This window comes from Micropterus dolomieu, linkage group LG15 (genome assembly GCF_021292245.1).
Source record: "Micropterus dolomieu isolate WLL.071019.BEF.003 ecotype Adirondacks linkage group LG15, ASM2129224v1, whole genome shotgun sequence".
NCBI lineage: Eukaryota > Metazoa > Chordata > Actinopteri > Centrarchiformes > Centrarchidae > Micropterus > Micropterus dolomieu.
The window spans coordinates 2,941,235-2,960,078 of NC_060164.1; the positions used below are offsets into that span (position 1 = coordinate 2,941,235).

General features: G+C 42.3%; 1 protein-coding gene across 1 annotated transcript in view; it reads left to right on the top strand.

The window, feature by feature from the left end:
• Positions 1-17,282, top strand: part of LOC123984463 (inactive pancreatic lipase-related protein 1-like) — a gene marked incomplete at its 5' end in the record, with an annotated part of 49,653 nt that extends 32,371 nt beyond the window's left edge. The window contains 7 exons of the mRNA XM_046071375.1: positions 4,560-4,679; positions 4,955-5,071; positions 9,144-9,262; positions 11,968-12,097; positions 14,088-14,202; positions 14,789-14,956; positions 17,172-17,282. Of these exons, the coding sequence (XP_045927331.1) occupies positions 4,560-4,679; positions 4,955-5,071; positions 9,144-9,262; positions 11,968-12,097; positions 14,088-14,202; positions 14,789-14,956; positions 17,172-17,241 (839 nt within the window). The remainder of the gene's footprint in view (positions 1-4,559; positions 4,680-4,954; positions 5,072-9,143; positions 9,263-11,967; positions 12,098-14,087; positions 14,203-14,788; positions 14,957-17,171) is intronic.
• Positions 17,283-18,844: the final 1,562 nt, after the last annotated feature.

Genomic DNA, 18,844 nt, shown 5'->3' on the forward strand with positions numbered 1-18,844 from the left:
ACTCCCCCGCTCCGTGTTTACAGCGACGTTACGGGGGTTAAGGGTTTCGGCTATGGGACAATGCCCCGGTTTGAGGATGCTTTGGCCAGCTATCTCTCGCCCGGTCTTGCGTTGTCCCTTAGAGAGCTGGCGCTGCCTACCAAGCCATGTCGCGTGACATCTGCTCTGGTGGGCAAGGCGTACATGGCGGCGGGCTGGGCTGGTGCGAGCCTGCACACAATGGTGGTTTTGCAGGCATACCAGGCCGACCTGCTGAAGGACATGGACTCGGGAGGGGGCCCCTCTGAGGACATCGCTGAGCTCCGCAGAGCCACGGATTTGTCACTCCAAGTCACAAAGGAGACGGCCCGCGCCATTGGCCGCTCCATGTCGGCGCTGGTGGCCACGGAGCGGCACCTGTGGCTCAACCTGTCGGGCATCCAGGAGAGGGAGAAGACCTTCCTGCTCGACGCGACCTCTGGCCTGTTTGGCGAGGCAGTGGACGCTGTCGTCAGCAGGTTTCAGCATGCCAGGACGCAAGGGGAGGCCAGCAGTATCTCCCACGTCGGTCTGGGTCCAGGATGGTGACGGCTGCAGAGAGACGGTCCCAGCCGTCGTCCAGCTCCTATCGCCAGAGGCAGAGTGTCGCTTCTCGTGGTCCCCCTCAGCGCACCCGGGACTCGAGGCGGCGCTCTCGCCACACAGCCCCCCGAGACAACGGATCTGAGGACCGTTCTTCAGACTCGCCGGGGTCGGGGGAAGAGGTCCTGAGCAAGAAGTTCGCTCTCTGCTGGAGAAAGGGGCCATAGAACTCATTTCCCCGCCAGTCAAGGAGTCCGGGTTCTACAGCCGGTACTTCATAGTTCCCAAAAAGGACGGAGGATTGCGTCCGATTTTAGATCTGCAGTCCCTGAACCAATCTCTGAGGAGATTCGGGTTCAAGATGCTCACCATCCCCCCCATCGTCAGCCACATCCAATCCAAGAAGATTGGTTTGTCACGATAGATCTGCGAGACGCATATTTCCACATCTCCATCCATCCCTCTCACAGGAAGTTCCTGAAGTTCGCCTTCGGGGGCGCGGCGTACCAGTATCGTGTTCTTCCGTTCGGCCTAGCATTCTCTCCTCGCATGTTCACCAAATGCATGGATGCAGCTCTGGCCCCGATGAGGCTCCAAGGCGTCCGCATACTGAACTACATCGACGACTGGCTCATTTTGGCTCAGTCTCGGGAGTTAGCGGTTCGGCATCGAGATGTCGTCCTCGCCCACCTTCAGCGTTTGGGGCTGCGGCTCAACGAAGAAGAGCGTGCTGACGCCCGCCCAACGGACTACGTTCCTAGGGGTGGTGTGGGACTCAATGACGATGCGGGCCCACCTGTCGCCTGCATGCGTCCATTTTGTCCTCAGTGACCAGAGTGAAGCTAGGCCGCACCATCACTGTGAAACACTTTCAGAGGTTGTTGGGTCTCATGGCGGCAGCGTCCAGCGTAATCCCATCTGGCCTGCTGCACATGAGAGCCCTGCAGTGGTGGTTAAAATCTAAGGGATTCTCCCAGAGGGGGAAATCTGTTCAGTCTGATATGGGTTACGAGCAGGTGCCTTCGTTCCCTGTCAGTATGGAGGAAACCTTGATTCCTGTCCCAGGGTCCCATGTTGGGAGCGTCATGTCGGCGAACAATTATTTTGACAGATGCCTCACTCCTGGCAGGAGCATCATTTCTCTTGGCACATAAATTTCCTGGAAATGGCAGTTTTCAAAGCTCTGAGGAGTTTTCTGCCCGCTCTCCGCAGTCGCCACATCCTTGTCAGGACCGACAACACGGCAGTGGTGGCCTATTTGAATCACCAGGGGGGTCTGCGCTCGCGCCCATTATGCAAGTTGGCACATCAGATCCTCCTCCAGAGACTGCTGTCTCTCAGAGCGACGTATATCCCGGGGACCCAGAATCAGGGAGCAGACCTGCTGTCGACACAGGGGCTGAGGCAGGGACCTGCTGTCTCAGGCGGAGGGCCAGGTCTTTCACCCTTGCCCCGCCCTGTGGAGACTGTGGGTCTGGCCCCTGAGGGGGCCCAGTTCCTTGAGGCGGGCCTGACGGCGGGAACAGTCGAGACGCTGCTCAGCTCCAGAGCCCCGTCCACGAGAAGGACGTACGACCTGAAGTGGAATGTGTTTGCCACCTGGTGTAGAGAACAGGTGGTGGACGCAGTTACCTGCCCGGTGACTATGGTACTGGAGTTCCTCCAGGACCGTTTCTCTGCTGGCCTTTCCCCATTCACACTCAAGGTGTATGTGGCTGCCATGGCAGCGTTCCACGCCCCTCTGAGGGATGGGCCTCTGGGGAGGCTTCCACTGGTCGTGCGCTTCCTCCGTGGAGCCCGGAGGATGAGACCCGTGACTCGTTCCAGGGTTCCCACTTGGGACCTGGCAGTGGTTCTCGAAGCGCTGGCTGAGGCCCCCTTCGAACCCCTGGAGTCGGCTGAGGCCAAGCACCTGACCCTTAAGATGCCCTTCTCCTCGCTATCATCCCCCACCTCATGTGACGGCGGAGGACGGGAGACTTCATCTGCTCTGCCCGGTCAAAGCGCTGAGTATTTACAGTCTGAGGTCCTCCCGGTGGAGGAAAGCAAACCAGTTGCTGGTGTGTTTCGGGTCCCCCAAGGCTGGGCTCCTGCTTCTACACACACGATCAGCAACTGGATTGTTCAGACTATTTCCCTGGCCTATCAGGTGCGCGGGTTACCTTCACCTATGGCTGTAAGGGTGCACTCTACTCGAGGCACTCTAGGGCCCTCCTCGCAGGGGCTTCGCTCCAGGATTTGTGTGAAGCAGCTGGCTGGGCCACTCCTCACACTTTCATCCGGTTTTACAGTCTGGACCTTCCTTCTGCACCCGGCACCCGTGCGCTCTCCTCTTAGTCGTGCCTATGGGTTACTGCACGCTGGGGGGGCAGGCGGAGGCTTCGGCGTGGCATAGTGGGTATTCTCGTTCCCATAGTGTCGTCACCCACGCAGTTAGAGTTCCCTCGAAGGGGAACGTCTCGGGTTACGTATGTAACCCTTGTTCCCCGAGAAGGGGAACGAGACACTGCGTCGATCCGCCACACCTCACCCCGCCTGGAGTGCCTTGCTTCATAGCAAAGAGCTGTGTCCGGTGTGCTGGCGTGCTTATATATGCCTCCAGTTACGCCGTCACATGCTACTGTTCTAGCAATGGCAATAGGATTGGAGTAGTTTCATTCATGATTTCAGCCCTGCCACGCCCAGAGGCGTTCCCATAGTGTCGTCACCGACGCAGAACAGACATTCTCCTCATTGGCACCAAATCCACTTTGACTAAATTAGACAGTTTTTCTCTTACCATTGACAACTCCACAGTTTCCCCCTCCCCTCAGGTCAAGAGTCTGGGTGTGATCCCCGACAGCACACTTTCATTTCAAGCTCACATTAATAATGTCACTCAGTCTGCATACTTCCATTTACGTAACATAAATCGCCTCCGACCGTCTCTCTCACCCACTAGTACAGCCATTCTCGTTCACACACTGGTCACATCCTGCATTGATTATTGTAATTCTCTTCTCGTTGGTCTTCCTCTCAAATCCATACATAAATTAAACTCTGCTGCCCATATCATCACCAGACCCCCTTCTATTAATCACATTACTCCTGTCCTTCAGCAGCTTCATTGGCTTCCAGTTAAATACCGCATTGATTTCAAAACTCCGCTCCTGACCTTCAAGGCGATTCATAACCTCACTCCTCTGAACCTCACTGACCTCCTTCATATTAACACACCCACCCATACCCACTTCTTCTTCTATTAACCTCACTGTACCTCCTGCTCGTTTGACCACCATGGGGTCCAGAGCCTTCAGCTGCTCTGCCCCTCGTCTCTGGAACTCTCTTCCACCAGACATCCGCAACATTGACTCACTTTACATTTTTAAATCCCGCCTGAAAACACATCTTTTTAAACTGGCATATCCCACGTGATCACTCTTTCTCAATCTTTGTTTCCAGTTGTTTTAATTTTATCGATTATTGCTGTACTGTTTTATTATGTTTTGTGAGGTGACCTTGAGTGTTCAGAAAGGCGACTATAAATAAAATGTATTATTATTGTTATTATTATTAAGGACATAATGTAGAATTTGCTGGTTTTCTCCATTGCCACATAGGGAACACAGGAAGTGACATTTCATAGCTGTGTCGGCTGACGTGCACCGCACCATGCCCCGATGCACATCAGGGTGCAAGGGCCGTTCCAACGCTGCTTGTAGCATTTATATTAAATTTGATTTTGAATTTATTAGGAACTTGACACTGATTGACACTGACCCAACCAATACCAATATGTAAAACCACACGTCAATCTACACTAACAGATAAACATTTACTCAATCTGCCAATACCTAATCTATTGTTTTAAATACTCTTATTTTGGCAGGTGAATCTACAATATCTTAGTTTTGGATAAAGGATGCTCGTCTTTGTTGTAGTCCATTATTTGATTTACGTTTCCACATTGAAATTCCTTTGACTCCTCAGAGATTTCACACCGTTCTTTCTCTACTCAGGACTGGACCCAACTGAACCTTACTTCCAGGACACTGATGCCTCTGTGCGTCTGGACACCAGCGACGCCAACTTTGTGGATGTCATTCACAGTGATGGACTTCCTTTCAAATCCAAACTTGGTAGATATCACTGTTGATCACAATGAATGAGATTGAAGTAAAAGATAATGTCTTCATTGCACTTTCAAAAACTCTTGTCCAAATGAGTTGTACACTTTACCTATAAGTAGTATTCGTTTAAGTATGTGACAATTCTTGATGGAAAAAAATGAACCATTTGCATGGTATTTTTTAAAGTTGCCTAATTGAGTTTGGAACTCAGGAGGAATTTTGGTCAAATTTGAAAGAATCTGATGTCTCTATGCGAAAAGTGAATTTTGTTTCCATCCTTTCAGGTCTGGGGATATCACAATCTGTGGGCCACATTGACTTCTACCCCAATGGAGGAGAGCTGATGCCCGGCTGCTCCGCCAACAAAGGGAATCCTATTAACCTGGATGCCTACTGGGAGGGTGTGGAAACGCAATGATCACAATGACGATTTTGGTGTAGTCACATTTATTTTGCCAAACAAATGATAACATCATTAAATGTCTTGTTTTGTCCACAACCCAAAGATATTCAGTTTACTGAGGAAAGAAACCAGAAAATATTTAAATTTAAGAAGCTGGAATTAAATAATTAGACTTTAAAAAATTACCTACAAACTGATCAATCAAAAAAATGACCTACAAACTGATCAATCAATTATTAATCAAGAAAACTGGAGGTTAATTTAATGGTCGACAACCAGTGGGCAAGTTACTCATGAATTGTAAAAAGTTACTTTTTAACTAATACTAACAGCAGCAAGCAGAATGTTTTTTACAAATCATATATTGTTTCTTAACGCCACTTGCTGAGATAAACTTAGACTGTGACACAATAATGGTGATACCTACAGCTGTCGAAAGAACACCTTCATCTCCATTCTTCATTTAGCTTTATGGCTAACAGCTGACTCAAGTTCCAGTGCCGCTGACCTGCGTCAGGATGGTGCATTCAGTAACGCAGTAACATAGCGTTACTTGGATTAGTAACTGTAATAATATTACGGTTTTGGAAATAGTAATCCGTTACACTACTAGTTACTGGGAAAAGTAATATTACCGCTATTACAGTAACCCGTTACTGAGTAACAGATTATTTGTTGGCAGTGTCAACTGGTATAACTAATTATTTGATTAAAGGGGCTATATATAGTTTTTCAATGAAATTACTTATTAAACAAAACACTTCTTTACTTCCTTTTTGTCAATGGGCTGTAGCTAAAAAAAAGTGTTAAAGCACTATTCTGCTTTTACAAAACACAAACTTCAACATAAACTCCAGTAAGATAAAAACCAAAAAAGTTTTATGCTGAAGCACATCATGCCAAAGGAGAATCAGATGATGTCGAGTGAAAACAACATCAGATAGGCTGGAATGAGCTCATCGGCTAATGCCAGTTGCTAACGTTATCCTGTGCAAAATACAGTTGTAACGTTATGCTTTCCACATTACTTCACCAGCTAACACAACCCATACTATATACTATAGTATGTACCACCGGTATTATGTCAAAGTGTTAATTTTAGCCTGCAAGAAATTATGTGACGGTACAAAGCAAATGTGGGGCGATTTGTTTAAATTAGCCTGATGCAAGGCAGGGCAGCCAGCACATCACGACATCAGCATGGATCAACTACTGTTTGATTTGCAGCGTCACGCAACTTTTCTAAATTCTTCCCTTTCCTGGAGAAAAGAAAGGTCAGGTCGCAAACAGCTGTTGAAGCATAATTGTAGCTACATATGATGATAATAATGATTATTATTATTATTATTATATAACAAACATGCCTGATACTTTCACAATCAGCCCCAGGCCTACATGCATTCAGCTATTACTGATTCAGCAGTAAGATTTACAGCCTGTCTCCTAGAAAATACATTTATACACTGTACTACTAATCACTGCCTGAACTAGGTTTAGTGGCATCAGTTAACACACTCAAGATGTAGGGACGTGGCCAGGGTGGATGGCGGATGTACAAAGTGTAGGACTTTGATACTGAAGACTGACATTAGCACATGTGGGACCAAGTCCTCATTTTACAAGTCACAAGTAAGTCTCAAGTTGAGTCCGAAGTCCTAAACTTTGAGTTTTGAGTCATAAATAAACACATCCATATGCCAATATTCACTCAAAGTCATAGCGCCACTTGCTGACAACAGGGAATGACACATTTTACGCTGTAATGTACTACTCCTAGCAGGTTGGACATATCAACTTCAGAACTGTCCCAGAAAGGCCTAACATATTGATGAAGCCATGTTGTAAAACTTGTGAGTTTGCAGTTAATGGCTGGGGGGTGGTGTGGCGGCAAAGTTCCACTCTTCGCCATGACACAGGAAGTTGTTGTAACTTGACTGTACATGCTCAGATCTGTACCAGATTTTACACATTTAATAAGAGTCCCGCCCTGAACACATGTACATGCTGACATTTACCCACAGACATGGCGCCACCTGGTGGCAACAGGAAGTGACCTTTAACCAAGCAGCCCCCACCGCATGTTTCACCTACATGTATGAAATTTCTGTGGCACATGTATCATGTCCAGACGTACCAAAAAGCCTCTTGGAGCGATGCCCTGAATCCAACAGGAAGTCGCCCATTTTGAATTTTATGGTCGTTTTTGGATGATTTACACACTCCGCTTCACACCTCGATGCACTACACGTGTGAGGGCCCGCCCAACGCTGCTTGCAACTTTAATTATTATTATTGTTATTAATCTTATTTATTTTATTACTATATGTAGCCATTTTGTTACAATTACGCTTCATGCAACAGCTGCGGTAGTCTACACTGTTTCGACCTGACCTTTCTTTTCTCCATGAGATGGAGGAATTTTGAAAGTTATGTGACGCTGCGGAGAGCCCTTAGCTGTTGTGCATGGATTATGCGTAACATTGTTCACAGCACGTCAATCATATTACACATCCCATTGTAGTTCCCATTGGGGTGCTGGGGAGTACAGGGCCAGGGAGAGGAAACCGCGGAGCGGCAGGTTGTGCTTCTGACGGTCGGTGGTTGTTCCCTTTGGCTGGAGGAAGCCAGACGCTCCTGATTTTAAACATCCATGCGATGCAGAAATATAGAAAATAATGGCAAAAAAGCATACTGTCAATATTTTAGAGAGTGCATGTCTTATTATGAGGAGCTTTGCTCCCACGTAGTTTGCACCCTGGGTGGTAGCCAAAGTTGTAATTGAGATTAAAATTTAATTAATAGTACAGTGCTATGTTGATGAGCTGCACAGTTTTTTTATATCATAATTTATATTTGGGCATGGGGAGTGTCAAGTCAGCTCGAGTCAAAAGGCTCAAGTCTAAGTGAAGTCATGAGTCATTGATGTTAAAGTCAAAGTTGAGTTGCAAGTCAAGTCTGACTCTAGTCCACACCTCTAGACATCAGCATCCTAAAACATGTTGTGTCTCCTGCTTCGAGACACTGTCAATTTTACTTTAACCAAGACCATAATCTTTCTCAGACCTCAACCAAAGGAATCTGTCAGCAAATTAATATGCAAATTGTTTTTGGCATGCAATGTATCAACCAGCCATTACATCAAACTAAATTTCAAGTTTGTTTTTGTCCATCCTTTTCCTGTCTGTGTTGGTTGAGAAGTAACAAATTAAGAGACTAAACTATATCTGTAAACTTAAAAGCTCATTGTGTCACCTTTGATATACTATGCTCTCCACACTCTATGTCTAGTGTCGTCAAGTCTATAGGCATGCTTTCAAAACACAACACAATGACACATCTTATTTCCTCACCCATGCAACTTCCAATGCAGTGCCCCTGTGAAATATATTGGAGTTGTCCCAATGGAAAAATTGTCAACACCCCAGGTGGAGTTATTCCTTGTGGACCAGTCTGAGTAGCAGGCTCAAGTGGCAGTACTGGTGCCATCCCTGTGTCTAGAGGGGGTGTTTTTGGCATAGCTGAATCGGCCACCTTTGATCCTATTGATAAGAGAAAGAGAGTAGGAGTCAGGGCTGCACAGCTGAAGGCCTTGGAGCTCCTTTTGTTAGTCCTGTACTGGAAGAGAAAACAACAGAAGCCTTGACCTCTTTCTATGTCTGCCTCTCACTGACACTACCACTCTGTCTCACATTCTCATTCTAAGATTCTTCCTATTTTTGTTTTACTGGTGCTTACTTTCAAAACTGTAACTTAAACATTGCTGTGCAAATCAGTGTTGATTTTCAAAGTGACAGTATGGCAATTCCTGCTTGTTTTAAATATAATTCTCCACTTCAAATGACAGCTTCTCAGTCTTCAAAACCTCCAAACGTTTCTTGTCACTCTACTATCATTCTGACCCGACCCTGGTCAGAAGGTCATGAGTATAAACTTAGCTATCTGAAATTCAAGATTTAAATCTGAATTCACACCTCATCACTTATTCCTTCTTACCATACCCTGTTTTAACACCATGCTCCTCTCATTTCTTCTCCACTTCCCTGTTATCACTTGTTCCAATCTTTTGCCAGGTACAAAGAAGTTTGATGCCTGCAACCACGTCCGAGCCTACCAGTACTACAGCGAGAGTGTGGTCAAACCCCAAGGCTTTGTAGCATTCCCCTGCTCTGACAAGGACAGTTTTGCTGCTGTAAGTCTTTGGTTCAACTAAGAGCGTTAAAGTTTCACTAGTGCCTGCCCAAGCAAACAAAATGAGACATTGCACATTCTACAAACTTAAATATCAACTTTGGTTGATGCATGTTTAAAGTCTTTTTAAATAATTAATTAGTTATTAGTTGACCTGGAATATTTAGCCATTATAGGATCAAACATAAACAGTGTTCAATGTTTAATTTCTAAGTGGTTGTCTTAAAGGGGCTATATGTAGTTTTTCAATGAAATTACTTATTAATAATTTACTTTTTTACTGACTTTTTGTCAATGAGCTGTAGCCTCATTTAGAAATGAACCACAAATCTGTTTACTCTGTTGCTTGGAACAGCCACTATTCTGCTTTTAATGTAAAGGTACCGAATCGGGATGTAGCCCTGTGTGTGCTCCTTAGCCTCTCTCCGACTAAAACTGCAGCTAACGAAATGCAGTCCACTAACACCACAAAACAACCGGCTCCCAGCACAACATAGGCTACAACATAAACTCCACGTTTAGATAAAAAAAGATAAAGATAAAAAACAACAATAAAGTTTTATGTGCTGGAGCCCCTCAGGCTAAACAAGAATGACTTTATGTCAGTTGAAAACAAAGTCAACAACAAGCTCACCGGCTTACGCCAACAGGATTTGCTAAAGTTATCCGGTACAAAATATTAGCCTGTAGTTGTAACATAATGACTGCCATATTACTACCCTGTGTACCACCACTATTATGTTAAAGTGTAGATTTAGCATGCAAGTAATGTTGTAAACAGTACAAAGCAAACGTGGAGCGATTTGTATATGCAACCCTATAGTGATACAGGGCAGGGGCAGCCAGCTAGGTTATCGCTGAGCCACCGCTGTTTGGTTTGTAACATTCATTTTAAATTTATTCTGGTTTTATCGATACTCATGTATACAGCTTCTCCATCATCTCAGTCGCTGTAACTTACACGACCCACATAGTATACAATAATGCAAGATGGGCACAGGACAACAACACAGTGGAAGAACTAATGTTTTTCACTACAGTAACCTTACTTACTGTGGTCTAACTTATAAACCACTATTGGCCGCTGAAAACTACATATTACCCCTTTAAACATTGATTTCTCTTTTACATTTTACTTTGACCTTATCTGTCATATGTCATTTCCATTCAAGCCGTCGCCAAGCAAGTTCGATGCTCATTAAGCTTATCAGTGGCATGTAAATCTCTGTGTATTAGCAGTATACCAGAGTATTCAAATCTGGAGTCTGTTGCAATATTACCGCGCTAGCGAACTGGTAGTGTTGTGTTTCATGCCACCCGGCAATGATTTGTTTGCCAGAGCTGAAGGGGCAGAGACTGTAGTGACAGCAGCAGCTCAGTGTGGCAGAGCCTTTACGTCATAATCACGTCCACAGTGTTGTGTAATCACTCTTGCTGTCAGAAGGGGGAGACAAAAACTCTGCTATGCAGGTTTAAATAAAAGTAGCAGTACCAAAATGTAAATACACTATTACAAGTTAAAGTCCTGTATTAAAAATCCTACTTTATATATAACTTTGTAATGTTGTAACTGGTTGAAGTGGAACAAATTTTTTTTTTAAATCTAGATTTATAACAATGCACCACAATTTATATGTTGAACTCTTTATCTGCCAATTAACTAGTTGCCTAACTCGATCTGTCAGATGTGTGTAAAAGGCCTGGTCGGACCAGAAAGTGGCTCAGGGAAATTCATTTGTGTGCCGTTGTGGTGATGTAGCGACTACATGCAGGGCTAGTTGGAGAGCTACTGTGTCTGGCAAGCTAACTAGCTAACATAGCTAGCACTAGCCAGTCACAGTAGCAAGCCAAGTTGCTTGCTTGCTAACTGGCTCGGTCGGTTAGTTTATTTAATTAGTATGTATGTATTTTTACAGTCGACTCCTGTCTCACGACTGACTTCAAACCATGCCACCTCATACTCCAATAGAACAAGATTACATACAATTGGATGGTGCAACACAGCTAATATGAAAGCTTCTCAGCAGATAGAAAGATAGTTTGCAATTGGTCAAAAGCATGTAAAAGTTTGCCATAGTTAAGCTCTATGTGAAAGATCCACTTTAAAAAGTGACTCAAGACTATCAGATCTGGGCTGGAGAAGAAGAAGGGGCACATATCTCCACTATCTGAGCATGTGAATGGGACTGCCACCTGTTGCTGTATGACACTGATATGGCTGTGAACCATTTCTTTTGTTTTAGTAGTCGATTTGGCAAGATTGGATTTTTGTTGCAATGTATATGGGCTTCCCTCATGTCTTCCATGGGCACAGCTTGTATCTGCAGCTGTTGGTGTGTTTATCCCTGCTCTGGACACATGTCCAGATCAAAGGACGCCCGGGAGCGCAGAGTATGACCTCATATGACTATCTGTTGAGAGATTACAACACCTCCTTGTCGTTCACCTCGTAAAAGCTCCCTAGTGCTATTCCTGCAGCCATAGATGACAGCCACAAAGTGAAACTTTTCCCACACAGTAACATATTGCAAAACCAACCCCAGTCTCCATCTTCATATTAATAAGATGGCAATCTGTCATATTTTATATAAGTATAGGGAAAATGTCTTTTAGGAGTCACTTTGCCCTGACTATTGACAGGAGAACTAACACTCCATAACAGGGTGAGCTCATTCTTCACACTTCACTGTGTCCTTGTCTTCACAGGGAAAGTGTTTTCCATGTGCAGACAACAAATGTCCTCTGATGGGCCACCAGGCTGACAAGTTCACTGTGACTGATGGCATTTTGATGACGAAGTACTTCCTCAACACAGGCAGTACAAAGCCCTTTAGCCGTAAGTATACTGCCCTTCCTGTCCTGAAAGAAAATAAAAGTGTGACTTACAAAGGTTGTAGGACATGTTTTATATATATATATATATGAATAGAAAGAGAATTTATTATGGCATGGAGAGTTCATAGAAAGACATTTAACAGTGAGCTCAGGAAAATGAAGCCATACTGGGATATACTGGCTCATAATAAGCATAAAGAATGTTCTGTACATTTAAAAAGACTTCTGTGAGCACTTCAAAGGCCTGGCGGATATTGAACCCCAAAGGGATGACTAAAATTGCTACTGGGGCATTACATGCTGATTTCACAGAGGAGGAAATCGAAAAAGGTATAGCGAGCCTCAAGAGTGGTAAGGCTGCTGGTGTAGATAAAGTCTTGAATGAATACATTAAGAATCCAGCTTGTATCTTCTTACCAGTTTATGCTAAATTGTTCAACATGATCCTGAGTTCTGGGATAATCCTTGACCTTTTTCCAGTCTATAAGAGGAATGGTGATACAGAGTAATACAGAGCAATAGCTAGTGGGGTATTATGTCTGTGATGATTCTCAGTCATCCAGGTCATTGTTATCCAAGAAAGGTTGAAATCAAGGGCATCTGTGGCCTGTACTACGAAGCGAGGTAACTGGTTTATCCAGGTAACTTCAGGAGTAACTTTGTGACATCGGGTGTAATTTCCAGATTAACGCGTAATACGAAAGGTGGATAGGTGTTAACCGAGGTCTGTTGCCATGGTAATTTACGCTGCATCTCTAAACTGCTCTGAGCAGGTTTTGTTCGTGGTTAACTCGAGGTTACGCTAAATACGTGGACTACACACCACATCTGTACTTAGTGTTAATGATGAGAAGTAGTCTATTAATGCACTTGATAAAGTATTTTTAGATTTCATCCTGTCTTGTTCATACAACAAGCCCTGCAGCCTCTGTGATTTTAGGAAAAGGTTTTAATTAAATCACGGGCCAGTTTCTGAGATGCAGCCCATCTGTAGGCTAACTGAATTAACCTCAGTGTTTTCACATATTTAGATTCCGTGAAATGAAAGTCAAGGTCTGTTGGCAATCTTTTTACTGATATTTTTTAAATGTAAGGTTGTACAAGATTTGTAAAGATAATTTTTGAAAAATAGTGTACTCCACGATGTAGTTTTGCTTTAAGTAAAGGAGCCTGTTATTTATTTATTCATTTAGCTTCCATTTTATCCATATATATATATATATATATATATATATATATATTTATATATATTTTTATTGTGGCCAGCCTAAGGCACACCTGTGCAATCCCCATGCTGTCTGATCAGAATCTTAATATGCCACACCTGTGAGGTGGATGGATTATCTCGGCAAAGAAGTGCTCACTGACACAGATTTTGACAGATTTGTGAACAATATTTGAGAGAAATAGGCCTTTTGTGTACATAGAGAAAGTCTTAGATCTTTGAGTATATATATATATATATATATATATATATATATGTCAGAGGTCACACACCTCAGGAGCAACTACGGGTAAAGTGTTTCGATCAGACCTGAAAGAATCTTTGTAGTAAGTAACAAACTAAAGATCACATACTTTCAGTATACGAATATTGTGAAAATAAAATACACTTATCATTTTAATGCAGAAACTATCTTTAAATATTGTATTTTACACTGAGAATAAAGGGAATGTCCGCCAGAATAGGCCAAAAAAACATGGCATCTCACAGTTTTAGAGCCATAATTGTGAAACTAGTTTGTTTTGTGCTGAGATAATGCAGGGTAGGCAGGAGAATGAAAGAGCTTAGTTCAATGTCAGCTTGCATTATGTTGTAGATTCTCAAGGTTTTCACCTACAACAATTTGTAGAAAGGTAGACTGGAAGATATTTCCTCTCTGTGTTCTTTGATAATCCTCAATCATGGAAGATTGTGCATCTATCAAGATCTTATAATGTGATGCTATGGTGAAATAGTGTTACTGCTTACTATTTCTTGCAACTTCTAGGTTACAGCTACAAAGTGACGGTAACCTTGAATGGTCCCAGCTGGCCTAACCCAGGCTTCATGTATGTAGCATTCGTTGGAGACAAAGACAGCACCAAGGAGTACAAGATATATGAGTAAGAACATTATAATATTGTCCTGTAGAACACACCATGGGGTTTTAGTCTATGTGACATTACTGACTGAGGGAAACTTGCAGAAGAGGACCTGCCTCCTTGTGCTTTTCCTTGGTGATCTTACTCCTTGCTCCCTTAATGACAGATCTGGTCAGTAGCAGATCCTTTGACTCCTCAGCCAATGGACTGGCTACCTTTCATCTCCTCTTTTACAGTATCTCTGCATGATGTGCCACGAGCGGAGGCATTTTTAAACTGCAGTTTCACTAACAGCCACCAGATGGTTCCTCCACGCTGTGTGGGAGGGAGCAGCTGAATGACAAAGGGCTCTAATATGTGGCTTACTTCGTATGTTTACAGAAACAGAGTTACTGCATAGTATGTGTATATAGTAACTAAATAAAGTACAAAGTCTTTAGAGGACACTTATTGCAAGAGGTATTATATTACTGCAAGACATCACCACCCAAATCTGTTACAGTAATGGAGCTACGACTGCACTGTCAGAGCCATTAAAGGAGACAGATAGCATTGCTACATTTTGTGAAGTGTGCTTTGATTTTGATCTGCTGTGACATTTCTCCAGGGGTACACTGAGGCCTGGAAGGAACTATGAGCGACTGATTGATGCTGAGGTGGACATGGGTGATGTGACAGAGGTGAAGTTTCGTTGGAACAACCACATCTTGAACCCGCTGAGACCCAAGTACGGTGCATCCAAAGTGAAGCTGCAGAGAGGAAAAGACAAGAAGATGTAAGTTTGTCTTTTCTGTAAAGACAACCGTGACAGACACCTAATGTGAGATGCAAGTGTTAAACATCCACCATTTTCTTCAAGACATTTGGTGGGTATAAGGAAACAGCTGACAGCTGAATTTATTCACAATTATGTAAGAAAATTAATTATTTGTCTTTCATTTGCTTTCAAGCTGATGCTAAATTAAGTGGATACTGTTAATTTGTAAGAGCATAGAATAGATATAAAATCAGGTGTGATGTCGGTATGATGCAAATTAGCAACAAAAGGCATTAACGAGAAACCAGTGCTTGAAAAAGGTTTCTAGGTACGTATGGAATATGCACAAATAGGCACAAGGGGAATACATATGCTATTTCGGCTGCAGTCTGAATGGAAGCTGTGTGATGTAAATTCGCGACAACTGGATTTAAGGGGTTAAGCTATGAGTAATATCAGTGGTGCTAAATGATAATGGTGCTTTGCCAGTTTAAACAGTAAATGCCAAATACTAAAACTATTTGTATGTGTCATTGGGTAGAGGACATTTTGAGCTGTGATATCTAAATAAGTTGCAGTTAAACTGATTCAGCCAATCTCCGCTGTGTTTTTAATGGTGATGGTAGTATTGCTGAATTAGTTTTGAACAAAACTGAATATTACCATAGAATGCAATGGTGTCTGATTAGAGACATCTGTCAATATGATACATCTAACATTATTCTATTGTATTCTATACTATTGTATATGTTAAGTATTTTGGGGAGGTGAAACCTGAACTATATATAAAATAATATCAAGTCTATAGGTTTATTTAAGTCAGCAGTAGTAGAAGAATAATCCATTGCCCAAACAGTGGTGCATCGCACAGATGAGTAAGCTTAATGTAGTTCTGCAAAGATTGCACCACGTACTATATGGCTTTTATGATTATTATACGACCAATAGTTAGTTAATTCATGAGAAATGTTTACATTTATCTTATAGGTAAAATGTTTTATATCCTGAGTTTTACACATTGCTGTCAAGACACAAGAGATGTAAATTAAAATTGTAATCATTGTATTTATTTTGTTGTTGTTATGCAGGAACTAAGAAATGCAACAAATAAGTGCAACAAGCAACATTTTTTAAAAGTGCAAATTGAAGCACAGTTTTGATTAAAGTGATTCAGAATCCAGAGCAGACCCCAAGAAGTCTCACAACGTAACAACAGCTGGTAAACAAATTATAGAATAAGTACAAAATATAATTATATTGTTATTTATTATTATAAAACTATTTCACCAGTGACTGGTGTGCTTATTTCTCACTCTTAACTTTTCACAGTAATTTCTGTCCCTGCATTCCTGTTTACTTCACCTGTATATTTTATTTGTACTATATGTGTATCAGCTGTCTCCAGATCATTAAGCTGCTGTTGCCAATACCCCTCCTGTTGTGTTGTTATATATTTTATGTTATATTGGAAAATGCATGAACAAAAATACATTTTGTGGCCTCTTTATTAGGTACACCTGTATAGTCTAATGCAATCCAATACAACACACTTTGTTTTTAGAGGTGTTGATTCAATGATGCGTTTTAGCAGTGAGGTCATAGTGAAGGAGTTTTACTGGACTGCATTGTATTCAGAGTTGTCTCGAATATTCTGGATGGACAAGAAGGAGGGGTGTAGACATTTATAAGAAGTGATGGACATAGCTTGGATGTGTTTCTGCAGTTAAACTGTAGCAGTTCCCTGGGCTACAGTGCCACAGTACAAGACATGGACTAGCTTTGGTCACTAGAGGGCACCATAGGACTGCCCCTAGTGCCCTCTAGTGTTTAGGGCAGCTGGAGGGTGGGGTTGGGGGGAGATGGTGTGGTAGAGTACAAAGATTTCTCTTTATGGGATTTACTGATGGTTTGTCACCCACTTTCTTTCATATCATTACAATACATCTATCAATACAAATACAAATATAGTGATGGGAGAAATGTTTTAATTCTAGATGTATTTATTATTTTTGGAATTACTTGCGTTTATACATTTTGGCTTGTCAGCCCAAACAGATTTTAAACAATCAGAGCATAGTAGGATATGACTAGTGCTAATAGAGAAGACTAACTGTTTGCTATTTAGACACATTTGTATAGATTCAAATAGATAATTTAGACATAAACCAGAATATTCAGTCACACTCTCTTCAGTAATATACTTCTCTTTTTACATCTTCCTCTTCTTTTACAGCGTATTCTTCTGTGGAACAGAGAAGGTGGCGGAGAATAAGATCCAGTCTGTGTTTCCATGCCAAGCTTAACTAGCTAATATCCAAATTTCAATAAAGACTTTGCATTCAAACCTCTTCAGATGTCTCTTATTTGATCCTTGCTGTTGTGCAGGATGTAACAGCGTTATATAATGATAGACAATGAAGGGGGCCAGATTTGCCAACATTGGCAACTACAAGAGGGACCAGCACCAGAGCTGCCCGGCCCCTAATTAGCTTCCCAATAGCATGTTTGTATTGAGCTGAGAGATAAGGAAGTATGAAAGTAAGCATTTCACAACTTCTGGACTGAATGCAGAAAACAGATTTTTAATTTATGCATATAATGTTTAATATATAAAGTGTTAGTCCTGCCCTCTTCCATCAGTGGCAACATTTTGATGAGCAGTGAACAAAGGTCCACTGGGAAGCACCAAACACTGGTTACATTTTTGCACTCTCTGATGCTAAAACAAAAATAAAGGTTTTACATTTTATTATAATAATTGTGATAGGAATTAGACATTTAAAGTGACACATCCTATTTGGTGCAATTCTGGAGCAATTTTATAGAGTAACCCTACAGAGCCCACAAAGTCCTTAAATATTTTTTTTAAATCAGTGAGTACAAGATATGGTTTAAGGCTGCAACATTTGAGTAATCATTTGTTCTTTTTTTTCTTAAAAGTAGTCAAAAACAAATTATCAAAATTGCTGCAGCTCTAATATGGATCTCATGTGGACAAATTATTTTTTTGTTCTTTTTTGGCCATTTTATGCATTTCTTTTAGATGTGATAGAAGTGGAGGCAGGGAATGAAGGAGAGAGAGAGATGTAACAGAGTATTACAAAGAGATGCAAAAAGACCACAAGAAATGCAAAACTACCTAGCAATAACCAGAACTCTCTTAAAACATGACTTACTAGTAACATTAGTCTACAATCTGGTGCTGAATGGAGGGATGAATTGGGTATAAGTAGCAGGTCTAGATGAATCTGATTGGCTCGCAGCTGGTACCTGACTCCCGCACACCTGACTCCACTCCTGTAATTTAGATACAAACGGAAGGGAAAAGAAAAAGAGGGCAACATATACTAAACAGGGGCTGAGTGGCTAAAAGCAAGACCACCACAAAGAGACACAAGACCACGACCGCACACAGAAAGTCAGTGCAAAGTAATTTTCAGACAAACTAGGAATTAGACTGAAAATGTTTAATGTAACCTACATATTTATTTAAGTTAGCCTGTGAAAGTGCAAACACTGTCGAGTCCAAAACATCTGTGACAAAGTCAGGGAGTGCATCTTTAAGTCCAAGCTTACAATCTCCATTCATTAATTATCAGTCTTTGTAGTCTTTGTTGACTGAGAATTCACATAAACCGTCTCTGGCAAATTCATTGCCATTAAAAGTCCCCCATCGCGGCAGTGTTATTACTGTCACAGGCTCAACAAGAGCAGCAGTACGAGGGATACTTCACATGTCCAACTGTTAGCATCCCTCGTCTTTCTCTATCTTCATAAAGCTATTCTAAGCTGTTCCTCACTGCCAATGTCTGTCAGGACAAGGAAAAAAAGGGTAAAATATTACCCTTATTAATGTTGAAAGACATCAGGCTCAATTTGTGCAAACACAAATCAACAGTAAATTAC